This window comes from Lichenostomus cassidix, unplaced genomic scaffold (genome assembly GCF_008360975.1).
Source record: "Lichenostomus cassidix isolate B80296 unplaced genomic scaffold, HeHo_3.0 HiC_scaffold_851, whole genome shotgun sequence".
Taxonomy (NCBI): Eukaryota; Metazoa; Chordata; class Aves; order Passeriformes; family Meliphagidae; genus Lichenostomus; species Lichenostomus cassidix.
In genome coordinates this window covers 404,331-424,036 of record NW_028147636.1, presented here as the reverse complement: position 1 = coordinate 424,036, position 19,706 = coordinate 404,331, and the positions used below count along the sequence as shown (strand labels likewise).

The 19,706-nt window shown below is 65.2% G+C and overlaps 2 protein-coding genes and 1 long non-coding RNA gene across 4 annotated transcripts; all 3 read right to left on the bottom strand.

Annotated features, from left to right (window-relative positions):
- Positions 1-2,181: 2,181 nt before the first annotated feature.
- Positions 2,182-13,061, bottom strand: LOC146421043 (Fc receptor-like protein 5). Its single transcript, XM_085047726.1, has 11 exons — positions 12,846-13,061; positions 12,315-12,335; positions 11,996-12,226; positions 10,197-10,457; positions 6,460-6,690; positions 4,668-4,931; positions 3,642-3,938; positions 3,476-3,562; positions 3,108-3,129; positions 2,954-3,024; positions 2,182-2,839 (listed from the first exon to the last, which is right to left on the bottom strand). The coding sequence occupies exons 1-11, from the start codon at positions 12,874-12,876 to the stop codon at positions 2,739-2,741; spliced, it is 1,617 nt and encodes a 538-aa protein (XP_084903852.1). The 5' UTR covers positions 12,877-13,061; the 3' UTR covers positions 2,182-2,738.
- Positions 8,117-8,666, bottom strand: LOC146421044 (uncharacterized). Its single transcript, XR_014848849.1, has 2 exons — positions 8,533-8,666; positions 8,117-8,422 (listed from the first exon to the last, which is right to left on the bottom strand). It is a non-coding gene; the product is annotated as an uncharacterized LOC146421044 (long non-coding RNA).
- Positions 13,062-13,650: 589 nt separating the features above from the next.
- On the bottom strand, positions 13,651-19,040 carry LOC146421042 (uncharacterized). 2 transcript variants are annotated; one of them, XR_014848848.1, is made up of 4 exons: positions 18,813-19,040; positions 18,215-18,236; positions 14,127-14,197; positions 13,651-13,956 (listed from the first exon to the last, which is right to left on the bottom strand). XR_014848848.1 is itself a non-coding variant. In XM_085047727.1 (4 exons), the coding sequence occupies exons 1-4, from the start codon at positions 14,695-14,697 to the stop codon at positions 13,835-13,837; spliced, it is 321 nt and encodes a 106-aa protein (XP_084903853.1). In that variant the 5' UTR covers positions 14,698-14,759; the 3' UTR covers positions 13,651-13,834. The 2 variants fall into 2 exon arrangements, 1 of the variants encoding a protein (XP_084903853.1); XM_085047727.1 differs by lacking the exons at positions 18,215-18,236; positions 18,813-19,040 and adding exons at positions 14,271-14,292; positions 14,592-14,759.
- Positions 19,041-19,706: the final 666 nt, after the last annotated feature.

Here is a 19,706-nt window from a genome sequence, read left to right as displayed (position 1 = left end):
GGTGAGGGACTGGGATCGGGAACGGCAATCGGGAACGGGAACCGGGGTGAGGGACCGGGAACGGGAACGGGAACCGGGGTGAGGGACCGGGAACGGGAACCGGGGTCAGGGACCGGGAACGGGAACGGGAACCGGGGTCAGGGACCGGGACCGGGAACGGGAACAGGGGTGAGGGACCGGGAACGGGAACCGGGGTCAGGGACCGGGAACGGGAACCGGGGTCAGGGACCGGGAACGGGAACCGGGGTCAGGGACCGGGAACGGCGGTCGGAAGCAGGGATCGGGAACAGGGACCGGGATCGAGATCGGGGACAGGGATCGGGAACTCCAAACGGGGACAGGGACCAGGATTGGGAACGGGGACCGGGACCGAGGACTGGGATCAGGGACAGGGATGGCGATCGGAAACAGGACCGGTATCGGGGACAGGGAACAGGGACCGGGGTTGGGAACAGAGACTGGGATCGGAAACGGGGACCAGGATCGGAAGTGGGGACCGGGAATCAGAGTCGGGAACAGGGACCGGGTACGAGGACTGGCGTCGGGACCAGGGACCGGGATCAGGGACAGGGACCGGGATCGGGGACAGGGACCGGGATCGGGGACAGGGACCGGGATCGGGGACAGGGACCGGGATCAGGGACAGGGACCGGGATCAGGGACAGGGACCGGGGACAGGGGACAGGGGACAGGGGATAGGGGTCAGGGGACAGGGACAGGGACCGGGGACAGGGGACAGGGACCGGGATCAGGGACAGGGACCGGGGACAGGGACAGGGACCGGGGACAGGGACCGGGATCGGGGACAGGGACCGGGATCAGGGACAGGGACTGGGATCGGGGACAGGGACCGGGATCGGGAACAGAGAGCAGAGACCAAAACTGGGAGCAGGGACTAGGGTCGGCAACAAGGACCGAGATCGGAAACGGGGACCGGGACCGGGAGGCAGAGTCGGGAATAGGGACCGTGTAGGGGGACCGGGATCGGGGACAGGGGTCGAGTACCGGGACCGGGGACCGGGGACAGAAACAGAGACCGGGGACGGGGACAGAGATCGGAAACAGTGGGCGTTATCGGCAACGGGGACCGGGAACAGGGACGGGGGTCGGGACAGGGACCGCTCCGTGGACCAGGAACTGGGACCGGGAACAGGGACAGGGAACAGGGACGGGGGACAGGGACTGGGAACATTGCCTGGGAAGAGTGACGGCAGCGGAGACTGGGAACAGGGACAGGGAACAGGGACGGGGAACAGGAAAGGGTCTCCTCCATGGACCGGGAATAGGAACCGGGAGCACGGACCGGGACCAGTGACCGGGAACAGGAACAGCGACCGGGAACAGTGACTGGGACCCACCATGGACTGGGGACAGGGAATCCCCCCGGATCAGGGACCGTGATCCCCTCGTGGGGTCCCAACCCTTGGGGTCCCAGATTTTGGGGTCCCAGTTCTCAGGGTCGCAGCTCTTGGAAGTCGCAGTCCCTCGGGTCGCAGATTTTGGGGTCTCACATCCCGGGCCCCCAGATTTTGGGGTCCCGGATTTTGGGGTCCCCGGATGTTGGGGTCCCGGATTTTGGGGTCCTGGATGTTGGGGTCCTGGATGTTGGGGTCCTGGATTTTGGGGTCTCAGTCCCTCACGGTCACAGGTCACCCCTGGGGCCACTCGTGCCCGGTGTCCTTGGTGGGTCCCTGTGCCCGGAGTGACCCTCGGGGCGGAGTGACCAGTGGCTGTCCCTTCCTGGGCACGACCCTGCCATGTCCCCACCGTGTCCCTGTCATATCCCTATCGTGTCCCTGTCATATCCCTATCGTGTCCCTGCCGTGTCCCCACCATGTCCCTGTCATATCCCCACCGTGTCCCCTCCGTGTCCCTGCCGTGTCCCCACTGTGTCCCCATCGTGTCCCCGCCGTGCCCCGCCATCCTCATCATATCCCCACCGTGTCCCCACCGTGTCCCTGTCATATCCCCACCGAGTCCCCATCCTGTCCCCGCCGTGTCCCCCCTCCGGAAATAAAGCAAGGAAAAAGCCCCAGAGCGGGAGAGGGTTTGGGATCGACCCTGGAGCCCCCAAACCCCCAGGACCCCCTTGGGGTGACCCCAGCCCGCGACCCCCCGAGGGGGGCAGGGTTGGGATTAGGGCGGGGAGAGCTCAGCTCCTCAGGGACAAAACGGACTCGATTTGGGGCAAATAATTGCATTTATTTTCCATCTAAATGATAAACGAGAAGTAAAATAAACCTGAAAAACTCCTTCCCCCCACCCGTCCCTCCTGAGCCGGGGGCTCCTCCAGGGCTGCAGGGTGTCCCTCGTGTCCCCCGGGGTGTCCCTCGTGTCCCTCGGGGTGTCCCCAGCACCCCCTGCCAGCTCCGGCCATTTCGGGTCACGCTGCGCTGGTCCCACGCAGGTTTTCCCAAATCCGTGGGGCTCAGAGGGACAGAGGGGTGGTGGCCACGGGGGGGAGGGGACAGGGCCAGCTGCCGGCAGTTCCTGGTGGCCACGGGCGGGGAGGGGACAGGGCCAGTGCCGGCAGCTGGGAAGGGGATGGGAAAGCCTCTGGGGATACTGGGAGCACTGGGAGGGGAAAGAGACCCCACATGGGACCTCCACTCGTGAGCACCCCCGGGCAGGGCGGGCACCCAGGAGAGCGGGGGGAACACACGGGGGGTGGTCACGGGTGGGGACCTCCAGTGTCCCCAGTGCTCCCAGTGTCCCCAGGGTCCCCAGTGTCCCCAGTGTCACAGCGCATTTTCATAGATGTCACCGGAGTCCTGCTGTGGCCCGTGGGGTCTCGGCAGCTCCGCGTAGGTCACCTGGGGGGATGTGGCACGGGGGGACCCTGCGAGAGACACCGGTTGGGGGACATGACACCCGTGGGTGACGTATCCCTGTCCCTGTCGCTGTCCCTGTCGCTGTCGCTGTCCCTGTCCCTGTCCCCAACACCCGTACTCACCCTCTGCCCTCGCTCTGCTCACGACCTGGGTGTAAAGCACCTCCCCATCCTCCGGGGGGGCCGAGGGGACCCTGCGGGGACAAGGGGGTGTCTGTAGGGCCGGGGGGTTTTGGGGTGGGGTAAAAGGGGGTCATGGCTGCAGCCCCCCACTCACGTGTCCTGGGGCTTCCTGGCGGCTGCAAGGGAAAGAGGAGAGGTGACTGTGGGGTCCCTGGGGCCACGGAAACCTCCCAGGACCCCTGACTCCCCCCGGGACCCCCGAGCACCCCTGAACCACCCCAAAGCTCCGGACCCCCTGAGCCCCCAGAGCCCCAAGTCCGGCAGGGAGGGGAAACCTCCCAATTCCCGCAGGACCCCCGAAAAAACCCCAAAATCCCAACGCTGCCCCAAACCCCACAGGAGCTTAGCTAAGGTCACTGGGGGTTCAGCTCCACCCCAACCCAGGGGCTGTGGGTGTCACCCCATCGGTCCCCCACTCTGGGGGGATTCCCGCCCCTCCCCGGGACCCCCAGTGTCACCCACCCGTGCGGTGCCACCGGCGCCAGCCCAGGATGACAGCCAGGAGCAGAACCAGGAGCAACAGGGAACCACCGACCCCTGCGGCCACTGCTGGGGACAGAAAAGGACACACTGGGGTCACCAAGAACCTCAAAGGTCCTGCACCCCCCGTGACCCCATGTGACCCCACCTGTGCCCCAGTGTCCCCGCGGTGTCACCTCCAGGGCCAGCTCTGGGCTGAGCGCCCGGAACACGCGGTGCTCATCCAGCTGGTTGGTGGCCACACACTGGTAGGTGCCAGAATGTCCCACATCGATGTCCCCAAGCTCCAGGAGGGGACCCTGGGCCACCTCCAGCCCGTCGCGCAGCCAGGTGAAGGTGACAGGTGCTGAGCCTACCTGCACCGAGCAGCGCAGGGTCACGTTGTCACCTGTGTGCACCTGGAGTGCCAGGGGGCCAGGGGTGATGGTGGCATTGGCCACGGGCACTGCGGGGACAGAGACAGGGCTGAGGGAGCTGCACCAGCTGTGGGCAATGAGGATGGGATGGGTGGGATTGGGGATGCCGAGTTTGGGGTCACCCCCAGCCCGAGGGTCACTCTCACCCAGGACGGTGACCATCAGTGGGTCACTCTCAGCCACACTGTCCCCACTGCTGACTCGGCACTGGTAGCAGCCACTGTCATTGTCGCCAACACGGTGCTGCTCCACTTTAGAGCCAGTGCCCAGCAGTGTCCCCGAGCCCTCCCGGTGCCAGGAGAAGGACAGGGGACCTGTCCCCGCAGCCACCGTGCAGCTCAGCACCAGGCTGTCACCCAGTGCCACCTGTCCCCCGGGGGGGCTGTGCTGACAGGGACACCCCTGATACTGGGATCCCTGTGGGGGGACATGGGTGTGATGGGGACATGAGGAGCGGAGGGAGGAGATGTAGGAGAGGGTGGAGGAGACCCGAGTGGGTGAGAAAGGGAGTGGTGGGAGATTCAGGGAGGGGAGACATGGAAAGGGATATAGGGGACCCCAGAGAGGGGTGAGGGGATGCAGACAGGGGTGGTGTGACCTGGGGACACTGGAGGGACCTCCAACAGGGCTGGGTGACCCGGCAGGCTGTAGGGGAAGGATGGAGGACTCCAGGCGGTGATGGGAGATGGGGACGGTGACCCCAAGGCTGCCAGGGAGAGGCTGTGGGGCTGTCGGGGTGGCGGCTGTGTGGTGCTCACCGTGCACTGTCACTGTCACCGGCTTTGACTCCTCCCACAGTGACGTTCCGAAGCTCACCCAGCCCTTGCAGCGATAGCTGCCACTGTGGTTCAGCTGCAGGGGGGACAGGGACAGCTCGGTCCCATTGACGGCCCAGCCCAGTTCCTCCTTATCGCGGTAGAAGGACACCGAGGTGACAGAGTAGCTGTCCCTGACCCGGCAGCGCAGTGTCACCGTGTCCCCCTCCACCAGCGGCCGCGCTGGCACCTGCAGCACCAGCCAGTCTGGGGACAAGTGGGGACACATCACACCGGCATGTCCCTACGGCACCAGGACCCGCACTGTGTCACACAGAGTACACCAGGGAGTCCCCAATTCCAACAGGGTCCCATGGCACTGGGATGCTCTGGGATGTCCCCATGTGCAGGGGACAGGCTCTGGTCACACCAGGGGGTGACCCAGGCAGCAGAGCTCACCCAGAGCCCTCAGGGTCCCCGCGGGTGACAGGCTGGGGAAACAAACCTTCCTCACCGTTTGAGACCTTCACGGTTGGGCTGCGCCCCGTGCCAGGTCTGTCACATCTGTAGGTGCCACTCTCGGTGACAGTGAAGTTGTCGCCTCCCTTCTGCCACGAACTCCACCCGTCCTTGTACCAGTAGGTGACACCGGATGTCCCCGAGCCCTGGCAGGTCAGTGTCACTCTGTCCCACAGCACCGGCGGTGTCCAGGGGGGATCCACGAGGAGCTGGGGGGTCTGGGCACCTGCAGGTGACAGGGGACAGCAGCCTGCCAGGGCCACCGTGGGGATGGGGACAGCAGGGCAGAGACATGACATCCCTTGGGGACTCACCAGCGAGGCTGAGGGTCTGGGCTGGAAGGGAGAAGGGACAGGGTCTGAGCAAGGGTGGCACCTCGGGGACAGTGGCACCCAGGGGACAAGGTGAGGGGGCTGTCTCCAAACTGTCCCCTTGGGGACACCAATGTGGCACGGATCGCTCGGGGATGGGGACACCGCGGCCACCCCGGAAATGGGGGATGAAGGGAGCAGAGCAGGGGATATGGGGGAGCCGGGCAAGGCTGGGAGGATCCGGGGAGGAGCCCAGGAAGGGCAGTGATGGGGAGACCCGGGCAGGGGGTCAGCGAGGGCTGGGGGTCCCCAGTTGTGTCTGGGGTACCCGGGGAGGCTGTCGGGGTTGCCGTGCACCGGGAAGAGCTCTGGGGGTGAGATGGGAGTGAGGATGATGATCGCGAGTGTGCTGGGGACAGGCCGTGGGGCTGTCGGGGCTTTGCGGTGCTCACCCGGCACTGTCACTGTCACTGGCTCTGACTCCTCCCACAGTGACGTTCCGATGCTCACCCAGCCCTTGCAGCGATAGCTGCCGCTGTGGTTCAGCTGCAGGGGGGACAGGGACAGCTCGGTCCCATTGACGGCCCAGCCCAGCTCCTCCTCCTCACGGTAGAAGGACACCGAGGTGACAGGGGAGTTCTGCCAGCCCCGGCAGCGCAGTGTCACCGTGTCGCCCTCCACCAGCGGCCGCGCTGGCACCTGCAGCACCAACGGGTCTGGGGACAAGTGGGGACATATCACACCGGCATGTCCCGATGGCACCTGGACCCCCACTGTGTCACCTCCAACACCTCAGGGGTCCCCAATTCCAGGAGGGAAGTCCCCTCACCCTGGGATGCTCTGGGATGTCCCCATGTGCAGGGAACAGGCTTTGGTCACACCAGGGGATCACCCAGGCAGCAGAGCTCACCCAGAGCCCTCAGGGTCCCCGTGGGTGACAGGCTGGGGACACAAACCTCCCTCACCATTTAGGACGCTCAAGGATGGGCTGAGCCCAGTGCCGGGTTTGTCACACTTGTAGGTGCCACTCCAATCGATAATCAAGTGGTCAGCTGCATTCTGCCACCAGCGCTGCCCATCCTGGTACCAAATGGTGTCACTGGGTGTCCCCGAGCCCTGGCAGGTCAGTGTCACTCTGTCCCACAGCACCGCTGGTGTCCAGGGGGGATCCACGAGGAGCTGGGTGGTCTGAGCACCTGCGGGTGACAGGGGACACCAGCCTGCCAGGGCCAGCACAGGGCTGGGGACAGCGGGGTGGGGACATGGCATCCCTTGGGGACTCACCAGCGAGGCTGAGGGTCTGGGCTGGAAGGGAGAAAGGACAGGGTCTGAGTAAGGGTGGCACCTCGGGAACAGCGACACACAGGAGATGTAGAGTTGCATTGTCCCCAAACGGTCCCCATGAGGACAGAATGGCACGGATGTCTCGGGGACAGGGACACCGCGGCCACCCCGTGCTGGCACAGCTCACCCCACCTGCCCCACAGCACCTGTCCCCATATCCCATCCCGACTGTCCTTGTCCCCACCACCCCTTGTCCCTGTCCCTGCACCCCTGTGTCCCTGCCCCTGTCCCCACACCCGCCCCAGCCCCATGGTCCCTCCCCACACCCGTGTCCCCCAATACTGTCCCCACCTTTCTGTCCCCTCTCTCCTGTCCCCAAGGCCACCCCACAACCCTGGTCACCCCCACGGACTGGCTCTGCTGGCACTGGGGACCTCAGGGGACCCTGCAGCCCCCTGTGCCCCCTCCCCACCGCTCTCTGCCTCCCCAGGGCCATCCCTGGGCTGTCACCCCTGTGCCCAGGGCACTCACCCCACAGCAGCAGTGCCACCTTCCCGGCCATCCCGCTGTCCCCGGCCATCCGGGCTGGCTGTCACACACTGCCGGGGCCACCTGTCCCTGTTGGTGGCTCTTGGGCCGAAGGGGAAGGAAGCGAGGTCACATCTCGCGCTCGGGCGTGTTTGACACAGGGTGGGGGCAGGGAGGGGACAGGCTGGCCACAAGCTGGGGGCAGGGCGGGGACATGGCAGGGACACGGTGGGACAGGCTGGGGACATGGTGGAACACCAACTTTCGATGACTGGAGACACAGGAGCTGAGGGGAGTCAAAGATTGAGGTCGCAGAGCAATGGGGCTCCTGGGGGAAGGGAGGTTGCAGGGGATGGAATCAAGATGGAGCGCCGGCTGCGGGGCTTTGGGCACCGGGGGGCACCGGGCAGGGCTGCGGCGGGGCTGGGCTGGGCTCGGGGGACACCTCAGGCTGTCCTCGGCTCCGTCCCGGGGCTCTCGGGGCTCTCGGGGCTCCAGCTCGGGAGCTGCGGGATCGATGCTGATGGGCACAGGGTGGCACCGCCGCAGGTCCCTGAGCCCCTGCCGGGTGTCACCGAGAAAGGACAAACAGCGAGCGGCAGCTCCTTCCCCTCTGCGGGAACAGCTGCGAGAGAACCCAATTGATCCCGTTTGATTCCGCCCTGGAATGCCCCAATGGATTATTTTGTCATCCTCCCCAGGGGACTGAGAGAGCCCCAAAAATCCTGCAAATCCCACAAGGATCTGCTCAACAGCCTGACCTGCACCCTCCTCCTTCCCGAGCTGCACAGACAGAGCTGAACAAACAAACCCATTTCTGCCGCTTTAATCAAAAAGCTGCGCTTTGAGTGCAATCAGAGGGAAAAGGGTCCTGTGCCCCCCTGGCAGTGGGATGGGAATGGGGAGCGCTGGGGGTGCTGTGGAGAGGAAGAAGTGACCCCTGGGGAGACTCGATGTCCCTCAGTGCCGCCAGTGTCCCTCAGTCTCCCCAGTGTCACAGCACATTCTCGTAGGTGGCACTCGGGTCCTGCTGTCCCTCGCAGGGTCCCGACAGCTCCGCCTTGGTCACTTGTGGATCCCGAGGGGGGACAGTGCCGGGGGAACGCCCTGGGGACCCTGCGAGAGACAGCGGTTGTGGGGACCCTCGTGGGGGTGACAGCCGTGGGTGACGTGTCCCTGTCCCTGTCCCTGTCGCTGTCCCTGTCCCTGTCCCCTCCCGTACTCACCCCCTGCCCTCTCGGTGCCCTCCATGGGGGTGTCCAGCACCTCCCCCTCCTCCGGGGGCTCCGGGGGGCCCTGCGGGGATCAGGGGTGTCTGAGGGGGTCTGGGGAGAGGGGAAAGGGCAGTCATGGCCGGAGCCCCCCTCACCTGTCCTGGCACTTCCTGGGGGCTGCAGGGAAAAGGGGAGGAGGTGACTGAGGGGTCCCCGAGACCCCTGAAACTTCCTGGCACCTTGGGAGCTCCAACCACCCACGGGACCCCCAAATCCCCACTGCAGCCCCGATTCCCACAGGACACTGATTCCCCCCTGGACCCCAGGAACACCTGAACCCCATGAAGTTCTGCAGCACCACAGTGCCCCCAATGCCCCTGGTGCCCCTAACTCCCTGAGCCTCTGAGCCCCAAGCCCAGCAGGGAGGAGAAACCCCAACTCACTCCAGGACCCCAAACCCCCCCATTGTCACCCACCCGGGCGGTGCCACCAGTGACAGCCCCCGATGACAGCCAGGAGCAGCACCAGGAACAGGAGGGTCCTGCCGACGTTCACAGCCACCGCTGGGGTCAGATGGGTCATGAGGGTCACCACTCACCTCAGGAGTCTTGAACCCCCCAGTGACCCCATGTGACCCCACCTGTGCCCCACCTGTGCCCCAGTGTCCCCGCGGTGTCACCTCCAGGACCAGCTCTGGGCTGAGCGCCTGGAACACATGGTGCTCATCCAGCTGGTTTGTGGCCACGCACTGGTAGGTGCCAGAATGTCGCACATCGATGTCCCCAAGCTCCAGCAGGGGACCCTGGGCCACCTCCTGCCCATCGCGCAGCCAGGTGAAGTTGACAGGTGCTGAGCCCACCTGCACCGAGCAGCGCAGGGTCACGGGGTCACCTGTGTGCACCTGGAGTGCCGGGGGGCCAGGGGTGATGGTGGCATTGGCCACGGGCACTGCAGGGACAGAGACGGGGCTGAGGGAGCTGCACCAGCTGTGGGCAATGAGGATGGGATGGGTGGGATTGGGGATGCCGAGTTTGGGGTCACCCCCAGCCCGAGGGTCACTGTCGCCCAGGACGGTGACAATCAATGGGTCACTCTCAGCCACACTGTCCCCATTGCTGACTCGGCACCGGTAGCAGCCACTGTCATTGTCGCCAACGCTGCGCAGCTCCACTTTAGAGCCAGTGCCCAGCAGTGTCCCTGAGCCCTCCCGGTGCCAGGAGAAGGACAGGGGACCTGTCCCCGCAGCCACCGTGCAGCTCAGCACCAGGCTGTCACCCAGTGCTACCTGTCCCCCGGGGGGGCTGTGCTGACAGGGACACCCCTGATACTGGGATCCCTGTGGGGGACATGGGTGTGATGGGGACATGAGGAGGGGAGGGAGGAGATGTGGGAGAGGATGGAGGAGACCCGAGTGGGTGAGAAAGGGAGTGGTGGGAGATTCAGGGAGGGGAGACATGGAAAGGGATATAGGGGACCCCAGAGAGGGGTGAGGGGATGCAGACAGGGGTGGTGTGACCTGGGGACACTGGAGGGACCTCCAACAGGCCTGGGTGACCCGGCAGGCTGTAGGGGAAGGATGGAGGACTCCAGGCGGTGATGGGAGATGGGGACGGTGACCCCAAGGCTGCCAGGGAGAGGCTGTGGGGCTGTCGGGGTGGTGGCTGTGTGGTGCTCACCGTGCACTGTCACTGTCACCGCCTTCGACTCTGTCAGTGACGTTCCGAAGCTCACCCAGCCCTTGCAGCGATAGCTGCCACTGTGGTTCAGCTGCAGGGGGGACAGGGACAGCTCGGTCCCATTGACGGCCCAGCCCAGTTCCTCCTTATCGCGGTAGAAGGACACCGAGGTGACAGAGTAGCTGTCCCTGACCCGGCAGCGCAGTGTCACCGTGTCCCCCTCCACCAGCGGCCGCGCTGGCACCTGCAGCACCAGCCAGTCTGGGGACAAGTGGGGACACATCACACCGGCATGTCCCTACGGCACCAGGACCCGCACTGTGTCACACAGAGTACACCAGGGAGTCCCCAATTCCAACAGGGTCCCATGGCACTGGGATGCTCTGGGATGTCCCCATGTGCAGGGGACAGGCTCTGGTCACACCAGGGGGTGACCCAGGCAGCAGAGCTCACCCAGAGCCCTCGGTGTCCCCGCGGGTGACAGGCTGGGGAAACAAACCTTCCTCACCGTTTGAGACCTTCACGGTTGGGCCGTGCCGCGTGCCAGGTCTGTCACATCTGTAGGTGCCAACCTCGGTGACAGTGAAGTTGTCGCCTCCCTTCTGCCACGAGCTCCACCCGTCCTTGTACCAGTAGGTGTCACCGGATGTCCCCGAGCCCTGGCAGGTCAGTGTCACTCTGTCCCACAGCACCGCTGGTGTCCAGGGGGGATCCACGAGGAGCTGGGGGGTCTGAGCACCTGCAGGTGACAGGGGACACCAGGGGACAGCAGCCTGCCAGGGCCACCGTGGGGATGGGGACAGCAGGGCAGAGACATGGCATCCCTTGGGGACTCACCAGCGAGGCTGAGGGTCTGGGCTGGAAGGGAGAATGGACAGCGTCTGAGCAAGGGTGGCACCTCGGGGACAGTGGCACGCAGGGGACAAGGTGAGGGGGCTGTCTCCAAACTGTCCCCTTGGGGACACCACAGTGGCACGGATCGCTCGGGGATGGGGACACCGCGGCCACCCCGGAAATGGGAGATGAAGGGAGCAGAGCAGGGGATATGGGGGAGCCGGGCAAGGATGGGAGGATTCGGGGAGGAACCCAGGAGGGGCAGTGATGGGGAGACCCGGGCAGGGGGTCAGCGAGGGCTGGGGGTCCCCAGTTGTGTCTGGGGTACCCGGGGAGGCTGTCGGGGTTGCCGTGCACCGGGAAGAGCTCTGGGGGTGAGATGGGAGTGAGGATGATGATCGCGAGTGTGCTGGGGACAGGCCGTGGGGCTGTCGGGGTTTTGCGGTGCTCACCCGGCACTGTCACTGTCACTGGCTCTGACTCCTCCCACAGTGACGTTCCGATGCTCACCCAGCCCTTGCAGCGATAGCTGCCGCTGTGGTTCAGCTGCAGGGGGGACAGGGACAGCTCGGTCCCATTGACGGCCCAGCCCAGTTCCTCCTCCTCGCGGTAGAAGGACACCGAGGTGACAGAGTAGCTGTCCCTGACCCGGCAGCGCACTGTCACAGTGTCCCCCTCCAGCAGCGGCCGCGCTGGCACCTGCAGCACCAGCAAGTCTGGGGACAAGTGGGGACACATCACACCAGCATGTCCCGATGGCACCTGGACCCCCACTGTGTCACCTCCAACACCCGAGGGGTCCCCGATTCCAGCAGGGAAGTCCCCTCACCCTGGGATGCTCTGGGATGTCCCCATGTGCAGTACACAGGCTCTGGTCACACCAGGGGGTGACCCAGGCAGCAGAGCTCACCCAGAGCCCTCGGGGTCCCCGCAGGTGACAGGCTGGGGACACAAACCTCCCTCACCATTTAGGACGCTCACGGATGGGCTGAGCCCAGTGCCGGGTTTGTCACACTTGTAGGTGCCACTCCAATCGATAATCAAGTGGTCAGCTGCATTCTGCCACCAGCGCTGCCCATCCTGGTACCAAATGGTGTCACTGGGTGTCCCCGAACCCTGGCAGGTCAGTGTCACTCTGTCCCACAGCACCGCTGGTGTCCAGGGGGGATCCACGAGGAGCTGGGTGGTCTGAGCACCTGCGGGTGACAGGGGACACCAGCCTGCCAGGGCCAGCACAGGGCTGGGGACAGCGGGGTGGGGACATGGCATCCCTTGGGGACTCACCAGCGAGGCTGAGGGTCTGGGCTGGAAGGGAGAAAGGACAGGGTCTGAGTAAGGGTGGCACCTCGGGAACAGCGACACACAGGAGATGTAGAGTTGCATTGTCCCCAAACGGTCCCCATGAGGACAGAATGGCACGGATGTCTCGGGGACAGGGACACCGCAGCCACCCCGTGCTGGCACAGCTCACCTCCACCAGCCCCACAGCACCTGTCCCCATATCCCATCCCGATGGTCCTTGTCCCCACCACCCCTTGTCCCTGTCCCTGCACCCCTGTGTCCCTGCCCCTGTCCCCACACCCGCCCCAGCCCCATGGTCCCTCCCCACACCCGTGTCCCCCAATACTGTCCCCACCTTTCTGTCCCCTCTCTCCTGTCCCCAAGGCCACCCCACAACCCTGGTCACCCCCACGGACTGGCTCTGCTGGCATTGGGGACCTCAGGGGACCCTGCAGCCCCTGTGCCCCCTCCCCACCGCTCTCTGCCTCACCAGGGCCATCCCTGGGCTGTCACCCCTGTGCCCAGGGCACTCACCCCACAGCAGCAGTGCCACCTTCCCGGCCATCCCGCTGTCCCCGGCCACCCGGGCTGGCTGTCACACACTGCCGGGGCCACCTGTCCCTGTCGGTGGCTCTTGGGCCGAAGGGGAAGGAAGCGAGGTCACATCTCGCGCTCGGGCGTGATTGACACATGGTGGGGGCAGGGAGGGGACAGGCTGGCCACAAGCTGGGGGCAGGGCGGGGACATGGCGGGGACATGGTGGGGACATGGTGGAACACAGGAATTCGATGACTGGAGACACAGGAGCTGAGGGGAGTCAAAGATTGAGGTCGCAGAGCAATGGGGCTCCTGGGGGAAGGGAGGGTGCAGGGGATGGAATCAAGATGGAGCGCCGGCTGCGGGGCTTTGGGCACCGGGGGGCACCGGGCAGGGCTGCGGCGGGGCTGGGCTGGGCTCGGGGGACACCTCAGGCTGTCCCCGGCTCCGTCCCGGGGCTCTCGGGGCTCTCGGGGCTCTCGGGGCTCCAGCTCGGGAGCTGCGGCATCGATGCTGATGGGCACAGGGTGGCACCGCCGCAGGTCCCTGAGCCACGGCCGGGTGTAACCGAGAGGGGACAAAGATCGAGCGGCAGCGCCTTCCCCTCTGCGGGGACAGCTGCGAGAGAACCCAATTGATCCCATTTGATTCCGCCCTGGAATGCCCCAATGGATTATTTTGTCATCCTCCCCAGGGGACTGAGAGAGCCCCAAAAATCCTGCAAATCCCACAAGGATCTGCTCACAGCCTGACCTGGACCCTCCTCCTTCCCGAGCTGCACAGACAGAGCTGAACAAACAAACCCATTTCTGCCGCTTTAATCAAAAAGCTGCGCTTGGAGTGCAATCAGAGGGAAAAGGGTCCTGTGCCCCCCTGGCAGTGGGATGGGAATGGGGAGCGCTGGGGGTGCTGTGGAGAGGAAGAAGTGACCCCTGGGGAGACTCGATGTCCCTCAGTGCCGCCAGTGTCCCTCAGTCTCCCCAGTGTCACAGCACATTCTCGTAGGTGGCACTCGGGTCCTGCTGTCCCTCGCAGGGTCCCGACAGCTCCGCCATGGTCACTTGTGGATCCCGAGGGGGGACAGTGCCGGGGGAACGCCCTGGGGACCCTGCGAGAGACACCGGTTGTGGGGACCCTCGTGGGGGTGACAGCCGTGGGTGACGTGTCCCTGTCGCTGTCGCTGTCGCTGTCGCTGTCCCTGTCCCTGTCCCTGTCCCTGTCCCTGTCCCTGTCGCTGTCCCTGTCCCTGTCCCTGTCCCTGTCCCCTCCCGTACTCACCCCCTGCCCTCTCGGTGCCCTCCATGGGGGTGTCCAGCACCTCCCCCTCCTCCGGGGGCTCCGGGGGGGCCCTGCGGGAATCAGGGGTTTCTGAGGGGGTCTGGGGAGAGGGGAAAGGGCAGTCATGGCCGGAGCCCCCCTCACCTGTCCTGGCACTTCCTGGGGGCTGCAGGGAAAAGGGGAGGAGGAGACTGAGGGGTCCCCGAGACCCCTGAAACTTCCTGGCACCTCGGGAGCTCCAACCACCCACGGGACCCCCAAATCCCCACTGCAGCCCCGATTCCCACAGGACACTGATTCCCCCCTGGACCCCAGGAACTCCTGAACCCCATGAAGTTCTGCAGCAACACAGTGCCCCCAATGCCCCTGGTGCCCCTAACTCCCTGAGCCTCTGAGCCCCAAGCCCAGCAGGGAGGGGAAACCCCAACTCACTCCAGGACCCCAAACCCCCCCATTGTCACCCACCCGGGCGGTGCCACCAGTGACAGCCCCCGATGACAGCCAGGAGCAGCACCAGGAACAGGAGGGTCCTGCCGACGTTCACAGCCACTGCTGGGGACAGATGGGTCATGAGGGTCACCACTCACCTCAGGAGTCTTGCACCCCCCAGTGACCCCTTGTGACCCCACCTGTGCCCCACCTGTGCCCCAGTGTCCCCGCGGTGTCACCTCCAGGGCCAGCTCTGGGCTGTGCGCCTGGAACACGCGGTGCTCATCCAGCTGGTTGGTGGCCACGCACTGGTAGGTGCCAGAATGTCCCACATCGATGTCCCCAAGCTCCAGGAGGGGACCCTGGGCCACCTCCCGCCCGTCGCACAGCCAGGTGAAGGTGACAGGTGCTGAGCCCACCTGCACCGAGCAGCGCAGGGTCACGGGGTCACCTGTGTGCACCTGGAGTGCCGGGGGGCCAGGGGTGATGGTGGCATTGGCCACGGGCACTGCGGGGACAGAGACGGGGCTGAAGCTGGGGGAGGGGATGGAACACGGTGGGGGGAGGGAGATGGGGGGGGATGAGGATATCGTATTTGGGGTCACCCCCAGCCCGAGGGTCCCACTCACCCAGGACGGTGACATTCAGTGTGGGACTCTCGGCCATGCTGACCCCATCACTGGCCTGGCACTGGTAGTGACCACTGTCATTCTCGCCAACGCTGCTCAGCTCCAGGCGGGGACCAGTCGCTAGCGGTGTCCCTGAGCCCTCCCGGTGCCAGGAGAAGGACAGAGGACCTGTCCCCGCGGCCACCGTGCAGCTCAGCACCAGCCGGTCACCAAGTGCCACCTGTCCCCCGGGGGGCTGTGCCAACAGAGACACCCCTGACACTGGGATCCCTGTGGGGGGACATGGGTGTGATGGGGACATGAGGAGGGGAGGGAGGAGATGTAGGAGAGGATGGAGGAGAGCCGAGTGGGTGAGAAAGGGAACGGTGGGAGATTCAGGGAGGGGAGAGCTGCAGGGGGATGCAGGGGGTGAGTGGATGCAGACAGGGGTGGTGTGACCTGGGGACACTGGTGGGACCTCCAACAGACCTAGGTGTCCCCAGTTGTGTCTGGGTTACCCGGGGAGGCTGTGGGGGTTGCCGTGCCCATCCCCGCACTCACTGCGCACCGTGACGCGGAGCCGGGCGCTGCTCTTCCGCACGGCCCCCCCCTCGGAGCGCACCTCGCAGCTGTAACTGCCCGAGTGGGAGACCCCCACGGCGGGCAGCAGGAGCTGCGGGGACCCCTGCGGGCCCCCCAGCAACTGCCCGTCCCGGTAGAAGAGGTGCAGGAGGGGGGCTCGGGGCCGCAGGGGGCTGGGGGTGCTGAGGCAGCTGAGATTCAGGGGGGACCCCTCGGTGGGCTCGGGGGAACCCTCCAGCTCCAGCACCGGCACCGGGAAGATCTCTGGGAAGGAGATGGGGGGCAGATGGTGACCCCGAGCGTGCTGGGGAGGGGCTGTGGAGGTGCTCACCGCGCACTGTCACTGTCACCGGCTCCGAGTACACCCACACACATGACCTCTCGCATCTCTCCCAGCTCTTGCATCCGTAGACGCCGCTGTCGCTCAGCCGCAGTGGGTACAGGTACATGTGTTCCGCGTTGTAATTCACCCCCACCTCCTCCTCCGCGCGGTAGAAGCGCACTTCTCTGACCGGTTTGCCACTCGAGCGCCGGCAGCGCAGTGTCACTCTGTCCCCCTCCAGCAGCGCCCACGCTGGCACCTGCAGCACCACCTCGTCTGGGGGACAGAGGGGACCTGTCACACTGGAAGGGTCTGTGAGGTCCCGATGGCACCAGGACACCCCCATTGTGTCACACAAAGCGCTCCAGGGGTCTCCAAGTCCAACACAGGAGTCCCCTCGCACTGGTGATGACTGAGAGCATCTTCACTCTGGGATGTCCCCGTGTGCAGGGGACAGGCTCTGGTCACACCAGGGAGGTGACCCAGTTAGCAGAGCTCACCCAGAGCCCTCGGGGTCCCCGCAGGTGCCAGGCTGGGGACACAAACCTCCCTCACCGTTTACGACCCTCAGGGCGGAGCTGCGCCTGGCGCCAGGTTGGTGACACTCGTAGGTGCCAACCTCGGTGACACGGAATTGGTGGAGTCCCTCATTTTTCCCCCAGCGCTTCCCATCCTTGAACCAAATGGTGTCACTGGATGTCCCCGAGCCCTGGCAGGTCAGTGTCACTCTGTCCCACAGCACCGCTGGTGTCCAGGGGGGATCCACGAGGAGCTGGGTGGTCAGGGCACCTGCAGGTGACAGGGGACACCAGCCTGCCAGGGCCAGCACAGGGCTGGGGACAGCAGGGTGGGGACATGGCATCCCTTGGGGACTCACCAGCGAGGCTGAGGGTCTGGGCTGGAAAGGAGAAGGGACAGGGTCTGAGTAAGGGTGGCACCTCGGGAACAGTGACACACAGGAGATGTCGCGTGGCATTGTCCCCAAACTGTCCCCGTGGGGACAGCCGTGTGACACGGATGTCTCGGGAACAGGGACACCACAGCCACCCCGTGCTGGCACAGCTCACCCCACCTGCCCCACAGCACCTGTCCCCATATCCCATCCCGACTGTCCTTGTCCCCTTGTTCCCCTGTCCCTGTCCCTGCACCCCTGTGTCCCTGCCCCTGTCCCCACACCCGCCCCAGCCCCATGGTCCCTCCCCACACCCGTGTCCCCCAATACTGTCCCCACCTTTCTGTCCCCTCTCTCCTGTCCCCAAGGCCACCCCACAACCCTGGTCACCCCCACGGACTGGCTCTGCTGGCACTGGGGACCTCAGGGGACCCTGCAGCCCCCTGTGCCCCCTCCCCACCGCTCTCTGCCTCACCAGGGCCATCCCTGGGCTGTCACCCCTGTGCCCAGGGCACTCACCCCACAGCAGCAGTGCCACCTTCCCGGCCATCCCGCTGTCCCCGGCCATCCGGGCTGGCTGTCACACACTGCCGGGGCCACCTGTCCCTGTTGGTGGCTCTTGGGCCGAAGGGGAAGGAAGCGAGGTCACATCTCGCGCTCGGGCGTGTTTGACACATGGTGGGGGCAGGGTGGGGACATGGCGGGGACAGGCTGGGGACATGGTGGGACACGGGAATTCGAGGATTTGGGACATTCGAGGAGCTGAGGGGAGTCACAGATTGAGGTCCCAGAGCAATGGGGCTCCTGGGGGAAGGGAGGGTGCAGGGGATGGAATCAAGATGGAGCGCCGGCTGCGGGGCTTTGGGCACCGGGGGGCACCGGGCAGGGCTGCGGCGGGGCTGGGCTGGGCTCGGGGGACACCTCAGGCTGTCCCCGGCTCCGTCTCGGGGCTCTCGGGGCTCTCGGTGCAGCTGCGAGGGAACCAGTCCAGAAATGCCCCAATTGATCATTTTGTCACCCTCCCCAAGGGACTGAGAGAGCCCCAAAAATTCTGCAAATACTACAAGGATCTGCTCACAACCTGACCTGGACCCTCCTCCTTCCCGAGCTGAACAGACAGAGCTGAACAAACAAACCACTTTTTTCCCTGTTTAATAAAAAAGCTGCAGTTTGGGTGCAACAAGAGGGAAAAGGTTCCTGTGCCCCCCTGGGGCTGGGAGGGTGAAATGGCAGTCATGGCCGGAGCCCTCCTCACCTGTCCTGGCACTTCCTGGAGGCTGCAAGGAAAATGGGAGGAGGTGACTGAGGGGTCCCCGAGACCCCTGAACCTTCCTGGCACCTCGGGACCCCCAAATCCCCACGGGACCCCCAAATCCCCACTGCAGCCCCGATTCCCACAGGACACTGATTCCCCCCTGGACCCCAGGAACACCTGAACCCCATGAAGTTCTGCAGCACCACAGTGCCCCCAATGCCCCTGGTGCCCCTAACTCCCTGAGCCTCTGAGCCCCAAAGCCCCAGAACAGCAAGCCCGGCAGGGAGGGAAAACTCCCAAAGTCTCATAGGGTCCCTGAATGATCCGCCAAAATCTCTGCACGACCCTCCAACACCTCCCCGAAGCCCCCAGGAGCTCCCAGTGCCACCCCAATGTTCCTCGGATGTCACCCAGGGATGATCCTGGCGCCCAACCAAGACCCTCTAAATTGTCCCCAACCCCCCAGAACCCCCAGCCAAGGTCACTGGGGGCTCTGTTTCCCCCAGCTCAGGAGCTCTGGGTGCTGCCCCGTCTCTCCCCACACTCTCGGGGTTTCCCCTCACTCCAGGACCCCCATGGCCCCCCCATTGTCACCCACCCGGGCGGTGCCACCAGTGACAGCCCCCGATGACAGCCAGGAGCAGCACCAGGTACAGGAGGGTCCTGCCAACGTTCACAGCCACTGCTGGGGACGCAGGGAGACACTGAGGTCACCCGGAACCCCAGGAGTGCTCAACTCCCCGTGACCCCATGTGACCCCACCTGTGCCCCAGTGTCCCCACGGTGTCACCTCCAGGGCCAGCTCTGGGCTGAGCACATGGAACACGCAGTGCTCATCCAGCTGGTTGGTGGCCACGCACTGGTAGGTGCCAGAATGTCCCACATCGATGTCCCCAAGCTCCAGGAAGGGACCCTGGGCCACCTCCTGCCCATCGTGTGTCGCTGTTGAGCAGCTAGCAGAGTAATGAAGGCACCAGTTCTCGGTGGCAAGAAGGAATGACCTTTATTGTTTTGATTTCATCACATATATAGAGTTCTCAAAAGTCACCCAGATTGGTCAGTCAGAAGCCTTCCCCCAGGCCTGATTGGCCAGGCCTGCACTGCCCAAGTTCTGGGACACTGCTCCAACAACATCCAAACTTTATCTTTATTTATAAAACACAAGAAAATTTCTCATGGGAAAAACCTGTGCTAGCCACAATCGTGCAGCCAGGTGAAGGTGACAGGTGCTGAGCCCACCTGCACCGAGCAGCGCAGGGTCACGGGGTCACCTGTGTGCACCTGGAGTGCCGGGGGGCCAGGGGTGATGGTGGCATTGGCCACGGGCACTGCGGGGACAGAGACGGGGCTGAGGGAGCTGCACCAGCTGTGGGCAATGAGGATGGGATGGGTGGGATTGGGGATGCCGAGTTTGGGGTCACCCCCAGCCCGAGGGTCCTGGTCACCCAGGACGGTGACCATCAATGGGTCACTCTCAACCGTCCTGTCCCCG

Coding starts and splice junctions, on each gene's coding strand:
- LOC146421042 (XM_085047727.1), bottom strand. CDS start 14,697: ATGACCCATCTGTCCCCAGCAGTGGCTGTGAACGTCGGCAGGACCCTC. Junction 14,293..14,591: donor TCACTGGTGGCACCGCCCGG/GTGGGTGACAAT, acceptor TTTTCCCTGCAG/CCCCCAGGAAGTGCCAGGAC. Junction 14,198..14,270: donor CCCAGGAAGTGCCAGGACAG/GTGAGGGGGGCT, acceptor TGATTCCCGCAG/GGCCCCCCCGGAGCCCCCGG.
- LOC146421043 (XM_085047726.1), bottom strand. CDS start 12,876: ATGGCCGGGAAGGTGGCACTGCTGCTGTGGG. Junction 10,458..11,995: donor ATCCGTGAGCGTCCTAAATG/GTGAGGGAGGTT, acceptor ACTTGTCCCCAG/ACTGGCTGGTGCTGCAGGTG. Junction 3,563..3,641: donor GCGGGGACACTGGGGCACAG/GTGGGGTCACAT, acceptor TTCTGTCCCCAG/CAGTGGCCGCAGGGGTCGGT.